At 39.4% G+C, this 16,241-nt stretch overlaps 1 protein-coding gene across 1 annotated transcript in view; it reads right to left on the bottom strand.

The window, feature by feature from the left end:
- Window positions 1–1,649: 1,649 nt before the first annotated feature.
- The window catches only part of Ndufs4 (NADH:ubiquinone oxidoreductase subunit S4), a 118,033-nt gene continuing 103,441 nt past the window's right edge, over window positions 1,650–16,241 (bottom strand). The window contains exon 5 of the mRNA XM_057789886.1: window positions 1,650–1,865. Coding sequence (XP_057645869.1) covers window positions 1,762–1,865 — 104 coding nt within the window. The 3' untranslated portion in view covers window positions 1,650–1,761. The remainder of the gene's footprint in view (window positions 1,866–16,241) is intronic.

Below are 16,241 nucleotides of genomic sequence, written 5' to 3'. Positions count from 1 at the left end.
TTTTCTTTAAAAAAAGAAAAACAGCAGAGGGCCAAGGGATACCACAAAGTCACATCATGCAGAGGCTCTCACTCAAGAAATTTATTGGGGGGCTTCCCCTGAATGGATAAGGATGGAAGAAAGAGAACGGGCCGTGATGAAGGTCTGGGCTTAGCATACGCACATAGGGGGAATATATGACTCATGGCAACAGTGAAAATGTGTCACATTTGATTGGTTGGTGATGACATGGCCACTTGTGCTGGGTCATTGAAGGCAAGCTAGGGAGTACCTGGTTCTGGAACGTGGGTGAATTTTAGTTTTTCAACAAATGTACCTTGGGCATCCCTTCTAAAAATTCATATAGACACATCTTGTTTTCTTTTAACATTTTACTTTGTGTGCTCAAGTGCTAGTAAAGGTCAAAGAAGAACTTGCAGAAGTTGGTCCTCTCTTCCCGCTGGGCCCCAAGGATCAAACTGAATTTAGGTCACCAGGCTTGGCAACAGACACTTTTACCTGATGAACCGTATCTGGAGCCCAGATACATCCTGTTCATTTCAGTAATTCCCTAGTTCTCCACTCACCTCAACTTCTTTGACTAGACATTTGTATTGTTTCAACTACTAGTTTTAGAAACAATTTTGCAGAGAGAATCTCGGTGTCTATTCCTTGACTGTTTAACTAAAGGGATATTTTTAGAATGAAATGGAGTACGTATTTAAAGGATTGTCAATATGCTTCCCAAAACAAAACTGCATTCTGATTCATTTTGTTGAGCTAGAGAGATGTGTTACAAGTGTTTATTGAAATAATGAAGAAAGTGTGAACTTACACCCTCACAGTCTAAAGATACAGCATGTTATTACTAATGCCCATTTTTCAGTAGCTACTCTAAGCTACATGGTGCACAGTTTTGAAGCAGGCAGGTCCAGTGTCATCTTCAGTCTCTGGGACCACTGTTAGTTACCCTGAGCCCACTAATTAATCCTTCTTAGGTCTTAATTTGTGTCTCTTCTTTGCAAAACAGGAACCATTAAGTGCCTCCCTGATACAGTGATTATGAGAGTTAGTAGCCATGGTATTTTTTTTAAGAGCATCACAAGAGCATGGCTTCGTGGGAAATCATCTAGGCTACATTGCTGAAACTAACAAAATGTATTTACATTTTTAAAACACCAAAGGTCCAAAAACTATTGGTTTTATTTTGTTTTGAATATTCATTTCCGAAGAACAAAAATCTCCACTGGAAGCACTCACAACCACTGGATGTCATAAGACAGAACGTAGTATGGACAAATCCACTTTTGTTAGCACTGAAAAAATACAAAGCTCTAACTGAAAAGGAGAACGTTTGCTATAAGGGAATTAAGTTGAGGGTGATCAGATTGCAGGATAATCATGTACTCCTCTACCCATAGCAAGAGTCTCTCAGACAGTATAGTAATGATGGCTTGGAGTTTATACACAATTGATTTGGGAGTGGCTATAAAAAGCAACCAGAAAACACCTAGGTGGCAGTTGTTTCCAGGCATTTATTTAATTTAGTAGATTCTAAGTGCTATGATTTCCTAGAGGGATGAACACCTCAAATCTCTCTATGCAGGAAATTGTAATGTGTTCACTGTGAGACATCAAAAACACTTAAAATAGAAACTGCCAAGTGTACCTGTGGTTTAAAGGTCACATTTATTAGGAGATTAAGAGGTGCATATCCACAGACTATAAATAGTGCACAGCTGACTTTATTCACAGTCAAGCAGAAATGAAGCCAGTGCCAACCTATTTTGTAGACACTCTTGTTCTTTTGTTCCAAGAAAAGTTTGCACCGTAAGACTTGGACTTGGGTTTTGGAACCTTCTTCTCTTCCACATCATAGCTCCATCCTAGAAGGAAAAACAAACAAAACCAAAACAAACCCACAGGAACAGAATTAATGAGGATGCTTTAGAAACACAGCAAAAAAGACTGACTTTTATAATTTCATGTTCATTTATGAACAGGAATAAATGTCAACACATCTGAAATATAAATATTTAGTAATTTGTTTCCTCTCAATCCTTTGCACAGGAGTCCACCCAACACTCCCTGAAGATGGGTTGTCACATTTCAAACTAAAGGTGTAACCTATGATTTAAATTTCTCCATACTTAAAATTCCTTGCTTAATTACCAACGGCTATGCAATATGTAGAATTAGATTTCTATAATGGCTTAATATATGACAAATTTAACCACTACAAAAATCACTCAATAATATAATATAATATAATATAATATAATATAATAATCACCTCACTGCTCAAAGAAAGACCTAGTGTCTTTATGACAGTCTGGAACACATCAAGAAAAAGAGATCTGGCCGGGCGTTGGTGGCGCACGCCTTTAATCCCAGCACTCGGGAGGCAGAGACAGGCGGATCTCTGTGAGTTCGAGACCAGCCTGGTCTACAAGAGCTAGTTCCAGGACAGGCTCCAAAACCACAGAGAAACCCTGTCTCAAAAAACCAAAAAAAAAAAAAAAAGAAAAAGAAAAAGAAAAAGAGATCTCCCCAACCCTGGAAGAGGATCAAATTCTGTCCCCTTACTAACAAAAGTAAAAACTGAATTTCAGTATTTGTTTAATGGTTAAATGATTAGTTCAAATCATAGACTAACAACACAAATTTTGAGACCTGATTAAAATCCAGCTGGATCTGAACATCTGGCGGGGCCGTGAGAGTTGCACTTAAACTCTCAATTTCAGGAGATTTTAAGACAAACCTAACTGAGCCTTTGGTCAAAAATGTTCTTTTCTGAGTTTGTGTCTTCTCTCCAGATGCCTTTGTGTGTGTGTATGTGTGTTTAATAACTTTGGAAACTGGACTTCTTTGTAAGACTATCTCTGTTTTGACTCCCATTTAGTTCTCCCCAAAGAAGGGAAAAATCAAATCAACAATCCTCCTTGAACAAACTGTTACCCTTATGCTCCCTTAGGCTAAGCAACTCTTACAGCTTTTATTTTCCTTTATAAAATTCACTTTCCCAACATTCTTTTTTCTCTGGACTCTTTTTCAAATAACTCATCTTGAAGCCTATTTCATGATCATCATGTATAAAATGTCCAAACTGCATGTTATATAGTCTAAACAAGTGACTTCTTGATTGTACAAATTCTAAAGAATTCTAATCTCTTCATGAGTATAGTATATGAGTAACGCTCAGGCCAATTATCAATTATGCCATAAAACTGACTTGTGAAGTTCAAAGTATCCTACTGTAATTGTCTAAGAAAGGCTTCCAGTAGCACTGAATATGATACTTTAATCTGTTAAACCACTTGATTCTCCACCATCCTATTATTGGTATTTAATGTTCAAACAAAGCTCAATACCTACAAGGAAACTGGAAATCAGAAAGGCAAGTTCAGCAATAGACTAGCTCAACTCTGTCACAGTTTTTTCCTTTTCTTTTTTTTTTTTTGGTGGTAGGTAAGTGCATGCAATATAATTGGCAAAAAAAGGGTTTATGAGGGAAGCTCCCCAGCTTCAAAATAGTCTTTTTCACTGTTTATCAGGTCCCTGAGATGTCTAGAGTTTGGAATGTGGCAGATGTTTGAATGGCTGCCTTAATTTAGCTATGTGATGTATGTGAGCTCATCACAATAGAGTGGCTAAGAAAAGAAACATAAAAGTACCTATTTAATTCATCTGCTCAACATTACTCTCAGAGTAAATGTTTTGAGTACTTTCCTATTCGTTAAGAAAACAACACTACAGTTTAAGAGAAGCTGATCACATAAAATAAAGTACATTAGATGGCTACTTTCACTTCAAATCATTTATTAAAAGACATTAGGATAGTATATACTTCATAAGGTTGCCATGAGGAATGGATCTACTCAAAGTAGTCATGTAAATAAATTTCTATTATACTGAGTCAGTTATATCTGTCTGTGTGAGGAATTGGACATAATTAGCAACAACCTAGTTATTAAGTATCAGAGTAGTCTGAGCATGATCATTCAAAGACTGCAAACTTGTAAGGCACTTTCCACATCAATCAGCAAATGCTGATAAGTGTAAAATACAATTTAATGAAGCAAATACAACATATTTACTGAACATTTTCTATTTCTATTTGTTTAAATTACTGATAGCTTATTATATGTGAAGGACTATTTTTAGAAACTGGGGGTAAACAAAGGAATAGAACAAAACAACCCCCCCCTAAGCTGCTTAAAGAAGAAGAAAAATTAATAAGCAAATGCATAGCAATCAAGGTGCTAAAACAGACACTACCTAAATGAAACTACATGCCAACTCTAACGACTTCTAGAAGGGCAAGCCCTCCTTCCTTTCTGGAGAAGGTAACATTAAGACCTGGAGTGATGTGGGAGTGACTTCTTTCTAATCTGTTGCTTTCATTGGTTAATTAATAAACTGCCTTGGCCCATTTGATAGGCCAACCCTTAGGTGGGCAGAGTAGACAGAACAGAATGTTGGGAGAAAGAAGCCGAGTCAGGCAGTCGCCATAATTCTCCCACTCCAGACAGACGCAGGTTAAGATCTTTCCTGGTAGCAGGGCAGTGGTGGCGCACGCCTTTAATCCCAGCACTCGGGAGGCAGAGGCAGGTAGATCTCTGTGAGTTCGAGGCCAGCATGGTCTACAAGAGCTGGTTCCAGGACAGGAACCAAAAGCTACGGAGAAACCCTGTCTTGAAAATCAAAAAGAAAAAAAAAAAGATCTTTCCTGGTAAGCCAGCTAGTGGTGCTACACAAAATATTAGAAATGGGTTAGATCAATATGTAAGAGCTAGCCAATAAGAGGCTGGAACTAATGGGCCAGGCAGTGTTTAAAAGAATACAGTTTGTGTGTTGTTATATCGGGGCATAAGCTAGTTGGCAGCCAGGAGCTGAGAGGCAGGAACGCGGCCCACAGCTGCTTCAACACTGGAGGAGGTCTGGGAGTGCACCAGGTAGTCATCTCTGAGGAAGGTTTCAGGTAAAGAAAAAGCAGCTACTTAGGCCCTGAGGCGAGAACACAACTGGTAGACTGAGGTCTGTGTTTGAGTTTGTTACTTGGCTTATGGGACAGGCATTATACATAATAAATTATACATATAATATATTTATATATACTGGGTGGTGGTGGTGCACACCTTTAATCCCAGCACTGGGGAGGCAGATCTCTGTGAGTTCAAGGCCTGCCTGGTCTACAGAGCTAGTTAGAGGACAGCCAGGGCTATACAAAGAAACCCTGTCTCAAAAAAAAAAAAAAAAAATGTAATTGGTTATGGTTTATTTATATCCAGACTAAATATACCTATTTATAAAAAAAAAAGGCACATGGAAAAATAGGTTGAGTTTAAAGCCATACACTGTCTACCTCACATGTAAAACTAAATTTTTAAAAATACATCTTGTAGGGCTGGAGTTTGATTCCCAGCAACTGTATGGTGGCTCACAACCATCTACAGTGGGATGATAGCCACTTCTGGAATAAGGGTGTACATGCAGATAGAGCATTCAGACACATAAAATAAATAAAATATAAATATATACACATATATATTGTAGTTACCGTTTTTGCTTTACCCACTCCCTTTCAACCTAATTGTATACTTTTTTTCATTTAAGAATTCCTGAAAATGAAGTCTATGTGCCCACAGTGCTCACTCCACCTTGTTCCAACTATGGAGGAAGAACCAAGAAGTTTTCTAATGTTGAATCTATGTCTTGTTATGGCAGTCACTGGTTAGGTTACTCAGGAATTCTATGATCTATCTATCTATCTATCTATCTATCTATCTATCTATCTATCTATCTATCTATCTATCTATCTATCATCTATCTATCATCTATCTGTTTATTTAATGCCAAATGATGGGTGAGAAACATGCTTTATCACCACCTACTGACTAGCAAGCCAGACTTTCCAGTTTAAGAATGGTGTCCTAACAGGAAATGAGGAGGTGGGAATGTATGGACAAAGTCCACTGCACAGCTTACATCAGAGCCTGGGCACAGCTCTGCTACTTACTATCTGTCTGGTTACAGACTTTCAGAATGCTGTCAGGGCCAGTGCCATGAGAGAAGAGTAGAAAAGTTGGACGCAGGTTTAGTTTTTCCTTTATAGTTATAGGTTTAGTTTCATGTATAGTGATCAGTGGTGACACAGTTCAGAAGAGACCTGTGTCTGCATCTGATCTCTATGACTGTGTCCCCCGTCACATGACTGTTAGGCTGTATAGGACAAAATCCCCTTATGTTTTTTGTGGAAACCAGCTTTGTTCTTAATGCTGAACAGGCAACTGCATTTGTCTGATGGAAAGCAATGGGGTTATGAGGCAGGCTGGCAGCAATCACAACAGACAGTGAAGTAAAGGAAGACCATGAACCTTGGATTTTCATTCACCAGCAGATATTTCTGCTCCGTTCTGGGACACTAGTATGAGGAAGCTGCAGGAACAACACTTGGGTAAGCTATGGGAATTATACACACCCTTTATTTTTACTTCTCATCTGAAATTTGCTGCTACAAAGGAAAAATTTTATATGAAACTGAACACAGATTCCGTTAAATATTCACAATATCCAAATTTCTATTTTTTCAACTTTAAGTTCTTTTAAAAAACAAAAACAAATACTTCAAACTTGTATTTTAGATGAAACAGTACATTGTCTAAAGAATGCCTATATAAAACGAAGGTGCAGTCTACGACAATGGTCCCATATGTTCTTATTAGGTCACTCAAAACCAGGCCCTGCTTTTTCCAGCTGTGCTACAAGAAGATCAAAGCAACTGAGTCCAAGGCAGCTGCCCAGGGATGAAGTAAAGCTCCTGGGACTGCCATCACTTTCCACTGAGGAGAGTAGCCATATGGCACAGATTAGCCACAATCCACCCACCAGCACCTACATGATGAGAAGCTAACTGCTGTTTCACACACTAGAATGCTTTCACAAAAATATTTTGCACTTTAAGCTATAGTATAAGACAAGTACATCTGGCAAATGCTTAAGAAACTTAAAATGTGATCTTTAATGTCCAATAACAATCTTTCTCTAAAAGCAGGCCACCGTATTTTATAGCTCTACACTGTCTGGACTGCTCTATTTCCGACGCACTGATTGGTGCAATCTTTTCACACACGCACGTATACACCACGCACGCACACACATGCCCTTGAAAACAAACCAGACCACAATAGTTATGACTTTCATATGAGATAAAGAAAAATCCATTCATTTTGATTTACAGAACCATTTCATTTATGGCTCAGTAATAAAAAAAATACAGAGAAACATTCATTTGTTCTTTCACCGCGTATGACAAATTTTACTGTAGATACCCCCAATTCCAGTCCTGCGAAAGGTTCTTCTAGAACCTTTTAGAACGCAACCACAAACCTGACGTTAATTAGGATGGAAGCGAACAGTTTAATAATTTCTGCTGAAACAAGCAAACACCATATAATGTGACACACAACTGGAAAATACTGCTATACCTTGGGAGATCTGAACAAACCAGTCTGAGACACTACAGGAGGCATACTCTAATCTGGTATATCACACCTAGTGGAAGGCTAAGCAGACACCTAGCGTTTGAGGTGAGGAAAGGTAGAAAGACAGCTACCCAGGAATTTCACTTCAAAAATCCCACTTTGAAATGATTGTAAGTATCTTAGAAAATGTTTTAGGAAATACTAAGGAAGTGACTAAGGTTGTGGATAAAGGGGTGGAACAACCATCCTGTGAAAGGACTTGGCGGTCAGCAAGCAAATAAAAGGCACACACACAGCACCCAAAGATTCATTAGAGTAACACCCTATACCTGCTAGAACTGTGATACCTTTCAAATACCACACCCTCTGATGCAACAGTCAGTGGTCTCACTAAATGTAATTTTCAATAATACACTGTCATACAGATTAGTATTTCCAAGTCAGTAACTGGAAACACCTATTCAGAATCTGTCATAAAACAAACCAAGAGATCAACCATAACTGTGACTTTTGTGTTTCAAAAGTACAGTTGAAAACCAGTTAGAAATTTAGAACACCTTTCAAAAAAAATTCCTTGAGATGAAATATGCAAATATCTAAAAATCATGACCAGACATTTTGAAGTAATTAATATGGGGCATGAGCTATTTATAGGCATTACCAGAATCCTGCTTAACTTGTTATATACTAGGAACCCCACCAAACCACCAGAGAATCCTACCATAAAACAAATGATTCCAGAGTTGGGGGGTGGGGCGGGTCTAGGACTAGCCCTTCTCCCTTATCTTCATCTCCCTCATTGCCTTTCTCAACCCCCTGAAATCTCCCAACCAGGGATTAGGAAGAAAGCTAAGTAGAAAGAAATCTTCTATAGGCTCTTGGTACATATAATACTAACTTGTTAATTGACTTACTCATAAAAACTCATCTGTAGCCCCCAGCTCAATACACTCATCCTTTTACGGTCAGCTATGGTGTGCACAGAAGGAGACCGACTTTCCATGGCCTCCTGGCCAAGCTCAAGCAAAGTACTCTTGCTGCCTTCTTGGTTCAGCCCTTGGACGCTCAGATGTCTTCTTCAATGTCTATTTAGAGCCACATTTCACTGACTCCAATAGTTCCTAGCATGGTGCTAGAAGACTATGATGTGACAAGATGGGTATTGGATAACCTCTGTTCAGGTATGAGTTCACATATTGCTCTTTACAAGTTCAGGGTAAAGTATCTGTAGGCGATACATACAACAGACTAGTGTTGGTCAACTGATGAAAGCAGTTCATCACAGGCTTGGAGGAACTCATCTCTATTTTCCTAGAACAACTGTTCAGTATCAGAGAACATGATTATCACCAGTAAACTGAATGGCTACCATTGACAGGCACATAAATTCTGTCCTATCTTCCATCTGCTGACCTTTACTCACCTATTATTCTCTCTTGCTATTCTCTGTTACTCTTCTCTCGCAGATTGCCCTGGACATGTCCAGTCTGCTTCTTTTTCTTTCTCTCTGTGCTGGACTCTTCTAGATGTCTTTGGATATTCTTTCTCCCTTATTCACAATAAAAAACTTTCTCCTGACCATGGAGTTGTTGTCATTTTGATAGTGTCGTTACTGTGCCCTGTTTACAGTCTTGATTTGCTTTTTCGAGCTGTCTGTAACACCTGCTAGGCTTCTTTGTATCTCACAAGTATAAATTCTTTAATGTATGTGTTCATTTCATTTACAAGCCAAATATGAGTGACCAAGGAAAGGGAATACAAACTAAGTCTACTGAAAATGCATGTTTCAGTTTGCTAACTGTGAAGTTTACAGTCAGAGAACAAAGTTTTTGATCGAATCACCTTTACATACATTGGTGGGAAACACTGAGTAGGCAGGCTAACAGAGGGCTCTCCTCAGGTCCCGTAGGCCTCAGATGCTCTCTGGTGTCTGTTTATCTGTTAGTCACAAGATGTTATGTCAGACCCAGGTGGACAAGCAATGATTATTAAGGGGGTGAGAGATACTCCAAAAACTGTAATTTGGCTCTGACCTATAAATTCTGCTTTTTACACCACTGTGAATACTTACTTTCTCATCAGGATAAGGTGCAGTTCTTTCATTAACACTGCACACAGGAGAAGGAAAGAAAGGCTTCTCTGAATTAGAGAGATGCTGGTGGAACTAGTCATATAGCATTTATGGTCCCAGTTCTCAAATTCCAGACAGGACAATAAGCACCCAATTGTAAAGCTTTGCTAGTTCCTATCAAAGAGCTATTTTCTTTTCAGAAACTCCAAATTCTCAATTTATTTGAACTCAAAACAGCAAAGATTACCTAGCCAGAGTCTCTTGTTTTTTTACCCAATAGAATAGATTACTATAAACTGGTCATTTGTTTACTGGGATCATCAAATGGCCAGACAGACTATAAAAACAAGTCACAAAATTAATGGCAAAATTAAAACTATAAAGTGGAGTAAAGGGTGTTCTCTTGTGCTTCAGTGTACAGGCTGAAGGATAGGCACAGAGTTTCTGTGGTGCTGATGTGTGCCTACACTGACTGGTGAATCTGCTGGATGTCTCATGCAGACCTCCAAAACTGGTAAGCAAAGACATTTATTCTATTTGAATGTGTTCTTTATCAAGTTACAAATATTTGCCAATCAAATAAAACAGTGTTACTTCGGGTTAATGTTTATAGCCACAAGAATGTAAAAGTGTCTTTTTTTCTTTCTTTCCCTTCTTCTTTCCAGGGTTTCCAGGGTATCTCTGTAGCTTTGGAGCCTGTCCTGGAACTAGCTCTTGTAGACCAGGCTGGCGTCGAACTCACAGAGATCCGCCTGCCTCTGCCTCCCAAGTGCTGCGATTAAAGGTATGCGCCACCAACGACAGGCTGTAAAAGTGTCTTTAAATGGGTTGATTAATCTCTCCAGTAGTTTTATATAAAAAGAAATAATGTTCTGTAGAATTTGCCTTAAAAATTTATCCAAGATTATTCTTTTTTTTCTCATTTTTTATTCTTTTTTAATTAAAATTTCCAACTGCTCCCCGTTTCCCATTTCCCTCCCCCTCCTCCCACATATTGCCCCCTCCCCCCGCTCCCCTCCCCCTATCTCCACTCCTCTTCTCCTCCCCCCAGTCCATTCCCCTCCCTCTCGATACTGAAGAGCAGTCCAAATTCCCTGCCCTACAGGAATTCCCACTTCTATCTAGGTCCAGGAATGTGAGCATCCAAACAGGCTAAGCTCCCACAAAGCCAGTTCATGTATTAGGATCGAAACCTAGTGCCATTGTCCTTGGCTTCTCATCAGCCTTCATTGTCCGCCATGTTCAGAGAGATTATTCTTAAAACCTTAGATGATAGACTGCAAGATGGCAGAGAGGTAAAGGTGTTTGCCACCAAGCATGTTGGCCTAAGTACCTGAGTGAGTATGATCCCTAGAATACAAATGACAGAGGGAGAGAAGCAACTCTTTCAAGTTGTTCTTGGATCTCATAGTGGTATATTATTTGTGTTTTAGTAAACAAATCTTGCCTGAAGATCAGTACAAAGCAACCAGCCTAGTCAGCCATACAAGCCAATTTTAATCCCAGCAACCACTCTAGTTAGCCATAGAGGTTGGGCAGTGGTGGTGCACACTTTTAATCCCAGCACTAGAGACGAATATAAGGTAGAATGAGACAGGTACTCGCTCTCTTTCAGTCTGAAGATTTCATAGGGAAGAGCTCTCTAGTGGCTTGGCTGGTTTGCTTCTCTGATCTTCAGGTTGAACCTAGTATCTGTCCTAGGTTTTTATTACTTGTGCTACATTTGGAGCCCAACATTTGGGGCATGAATTCACAAAAAAAAACATTTGTCTGTGGCTTTTTAGCCACCACACAGGGTAGGCATGGGGCTAGGCTTTCTTTTCTTTTTTCCCCCAGCCTCTGAGCGAGTGTGGGATTTTCCTGCTAAAACCTCTCTGAAAGAGTCTCCAGTTGCCACTCAAACTCCAGAAGCACCTTGGCTAAAATGCCACAGGACTCACCCACCCTAGCCTGGCTGGTTCTGCCTTCAGGCAGCACACCACCACCAAACCTGCTTTATCCGAACAATCTCCTGTGTGTTTTTTTTTTTTTCCTTTCAGAAAGTCAGGTCTTTCTCTTTCTCTTCACCATGGGTGGCAGGCTCTCCTGAACCCCCTTCTAAAGCTACTGACAAAGTAGGCAGATGCCTTGAAATCCTGTCAGGCTTTTATGTTCTACACAGCAGCAATCAGCATCAACATTGTCAGATGTGGTAAGACAATTGGGAATTCTTAAAGAAAGGGATTAGCTAAAAGAGTTTCCCACCACATTAATAAATGGGAAAAATTACAATGGAGGGGTTTGGGTCCCTGTGTGATAGTATGCTAGACAGTTTGAAAATGCAATGATTAAATGAGAGGATATCAAATTTAGATGGGATTTATATAATGTCAATTATAAACATTATCAACTTTATCATTTTTTGTCTTATCACTAAAAAAGTTGGCTGAGTGCTAAGATACAAACCTTAGCAAAACCTAAATAAACAGATCATAGAGATATTCAAATTCAGACAGAGGAATTTAATGGAGAACTGATTTCAGAGTTGCATTATAAGAATAGACGGGAACAGCCTAAGGTTTTCAAACAACCAACCTTAATATAGCCAGTAAACTTACAGGAATTGCCAAATGGCAGGGGCTCTGGTATAGCTAACTGGACTCCTGTAACAATATTAGATTTAAGGAGATTCAAGAAAACAATAGTCTCATATGGCATGCATTCACTTTTTGTGAAGCAAATGTTAAACTCATGGTCAGTTTGTAATAGAATTATCCCTAAATACTGGGTAGAATTAGTTAAATATGTTTTAGAGCCAGGTCCACAATTAAAATGGAGTACCGGGTTCAGAGAAGAGGCTAAGATTATTGAACAATGGAGAAAAGCTAGAGGTGGGGAAATCTCCCAAAATCAAATTCTTGGAGAAGGATATATATATATGTGTGTGTGTGTGTGTGTGTGTATGTATGTATGTGTATATATATATGTATGTATATATATCCTTTTGTCATTATATCAATGGTCATATAGAGTACTAATTCTAGAAACATGTTTCATGTACCTTCCTGTACATGATTTTGGGTTTGATCCTCTATTAGTTTTCTGCAGTAAATCATGAGCATGCCTAACAGTGAACTTTGAAGTCTCCATAAATAGGATGGGGTCCCACAACAACGATTTATCTGGGACTATGATAATACCACTAAGCTGAAAAATGCCAACTAAATATCGGCTTTGGACTACAAACTGTTTAGAACAATTTTGAGGTGGCTAGCGGAGATGATCCAGCCTAACAGACTACTCTAGCAGGGACCAGAGAGAAACCTCTTACACAGAGACTGGACAACAAATGGTGCAGTTACTTCTCCCGGGACTTGACAATTAACTCAAACTTTTCAGGGTGCCCTAAAGATACTGTTGCCCACAGACAGCAGGAAGTAAATTTAAGAATATGACAACCACATTCCCCAAGAGGTGGGGTGGGTGGTTTTGGTAGTTCAATGGGTTATGGATATTTGTCATTTTTTAGGGGATTGGTTACAAGTTGTTATTGGTAATGGTCAGGAAAAAAGCTAAACAAAGGAAATTAGATTCAAGGTCTTGTTTTGAAAAATATGGAGGGGATATAGCTATGACAGGATAAAAGGGAGGATTACTGAATCTACTCTGAAAAGAAAAAGAGGACATAGATATAAGATCAAAAGGTATATGAATCTACCTTTAAAAAGCAAACTTGTGCAACCGCTTTGGAAATTAGTGTGGCGGTTTCTCAGAAAATTGGGAGTCAACCTACCTCAGGATCCAGCAATACAATTCTTAGGAATATACCCAAGAAATGCCCAATCATACTACAAAAACATTTGTTCAACTATGTTCATAGGAGCATTATTTGTAATAGCCAGAACCTGGAAACAACCTAGATGCCCCTCAATGGAAGAATGGATAAAGCAAGTGTGGAATATATACACATTGGAGTACTACTCAGTGGTAAAAAACAATGACATCTTGAATTTTGCATGCAAATGGATGGAAGTAGAAAACACTATCCTGAGTGGGATAACCCAACCCAAAAATATGAATATGGTATGTACTCACTCATTAGTGGATTCTAACCATAAACAAAGCACATTGAGCCTACAGTTCATGATCCTAGAGAAGCTAAGTAATAAGGTGAACCCAAAGAAAAACATATATAGATTCTCCTGGAAATTGGAAGCAGACAAGATTGCTAGGCAAAAGTTGGGAGAATGGGGATGGGGGTGTGGAGGGAAGGGGAGAGGGGAAGAGAGAGGGGAGAAGGAGATGATTGGGGAGACCTTGGGGGAATGGGATGGTTGTGATGGAGGAAGGACAGATATGGGAGAAGGGAAAGATATCTTAATTGAGGGAGCCATTTTGAAGTTGGCAAGAGGCTTAGCTCTGGAGGAGTTCCCAGGTGTCCAAGGGGATGTCCCCAGCTATGTCCCTGGGCAGTGGAAGAGAGGGTGCCTGAACTGGCCTTGTCCCATAGTCAGATTGATGACTATCTTGCATGTCACCATAGACCCTTCATCTGGCAACGGATGGAGATAGAAACAGAGACCCACATCGAAGCACTGGACTGAGTTCCCAAGGTCCAGTTAAGAGTGGAAGGAGGGAGAGTATGAGGAAGGAAGTCAGGACCACAAGGGGTGCGTCCACCCACTGAGACCGTGTGCCTGAGCTAATGGGAGCTCACCAATGCCAGCTGGACTGGGACTAAACAAGCACTGGATCAAACTGGGCTCTATGAATGTAGTTGACAATTGGGGCAGACTGAGAAGACAATGATAATGGCACTGGGATTTGTCTCTACTGCATGTACTGGCATTTGGGGATCCTATTCTCTTTGGATGCAAACCTTCCTAAGCCTGTATGTAGGGGGGAGGGCCTTGGACTTCCCAGAGGGCAGGGTACTTTGCCCTCTCTTAGGACTGGAGGGGGTGGGGGGCAGGGTGTGTGGGGGAGCGGGGAGGGAAGTGGAAATTTTGATTGGTATTATTTATAAAGTAATAAAAAATGAGCTAACTGTGAATATGCCTGAGCCATTGGCCAAACAGTATTGAAAAAAAAAAAGCAACTACTAGTTTTAAATTTTTTGTTTGCTGGGTCTTCTCTTTCTTTCCCTTTTTTTTTTTTTTTTTTTTGTTGTTGTTGTTGTTGTTGATTTTTCAAGACAGGGTTTCTATGTATCTTTTGGAGCCTGTTCTGGAACTCACTTTGTAGACTGGGCTGGTCTCAAACCCATGGAAATCCTCCTGTCCCTGCCTCCTGCGTGCTGGGATTAAAGATGTGCACTACTAGTGCCCAGTTAGTTTTAAATGTTTTACATTGAATTAGATTATTGTATACTGTATACAAATTTAAGATTAATTTTGTTAGAACATACTGTACATACATTTTTACTCTTGTTCAAGGTACTGTACCTATATAACTCATTTAATCATGTAAAATGCAAATTTCTAGTCCTTGAAAATTATTATCAACTGTTTAGAATAATAAGGAAATGTAGTTTAGTAGTTAATCACCTATTATAATTAATTGAACTTGTAGTCACATTAGGTATGCTTGCAAGGTCAAGCAAAGATGTATTTTAGATAGACAGGTCACCTTCAAACACTTCAGAGACATACAGAATATGGCACTTAAGATGGTTTAATAATATAGGTTCTTTAATGAGACATGTCTGCTTCTGGCAGCACCAATCTACTTCAGTGAAGAAAATGGACATTGAAGAAATTCCACATGAAGTTTACTTTCTCTGAGGCAAAAATAAGTCACTAGGAAAGAAAATGCCCTTGCCTCAACTGCTGACAGTATACTGCCCTAATTGGGCAAGCAGGACACAAAAGAAAGCAACTGTCAAATACTGTCAAGACAAGGAAGGACAGCCCTTCAGAATATCTTCACAAATAGTCTGTCAGATAAGCTATGCCTGTAGGCCAAAGATAGATGCTCCAATATTGCAGCAGAACTTTGGGTGAGTGTCTAGGCAGCCAGCTGTTTCTGTCATTTCTCACATTTTTGGGAAGTTGCTTGCATGTACTTCCTGCTTACTCAGTTAATATTATTTCCTTCTTGAGTCTCTGAGAGAGCTGAAGATTAGATAGAGTTTTTCTTGTTTACCAGAAACAGAAAGTAAGTTATGATAGAAAATAAATTAGGTACAAAACTTTGGACTTAGCAAGATAGGGAAGGTAATGGAGTATTTTCTCTGAATTTATCAAATGAAAATGGACTAGACATTGTTGATATATTTAATGCCTGTATATATTGTATACCGTTATTGTACTTATTGTATGTAGTTTTTTCTTATATTAGTTATAGCCTTTTTTTATTTTAGACAAACGAAGGGAAATACAGTGGTATATTATTTGTGTTTTAATAAATAAGTCTTACCTGAAGATCAGTGCAAAGCAGCCAGACTAGTCAGCCATACAGGCCAGGCACTGGTGGCAGACATGTTTAATCCCAGCAGCACACTAGTTAGTCATAGAGGCCGGGCGGTGGTGGTGTATGCCTTTAATCCCAGTACTAGAGAGGAATATAAGGCAGGATGTGACAGAAACTTGCTCTCTTTCAGTCTGAAGTCTTCACAGAGGTAAGAGCTCTCTAGTGGCTTGGCTGCTTTGCTTCTCTGATCTTCAGGTTGAAGCCCAATATCTGTCTCTGGGGTTTTATTCGTGCTACAGACCTATACACATGCACGT

The sequence above is a fragment of the Chionomys nivalis genome, chromosome 15 (assembly GCF_950005125.1).
Source record: "Chionomys nivalis chromosome 15, mChiNiv1.1, whole genome shotgun sequence".
Lineage (NCBI taxonomy): Eukaryota > Metazoa > Chordata > Mammalia > Rodentia > Cricetidae > Chionomys > Chionomys nivalis.
Note: the sequence above shows the minus strand (reverse complement) of the source record. Positions and strands in the feature narration are given on the sequence as shown.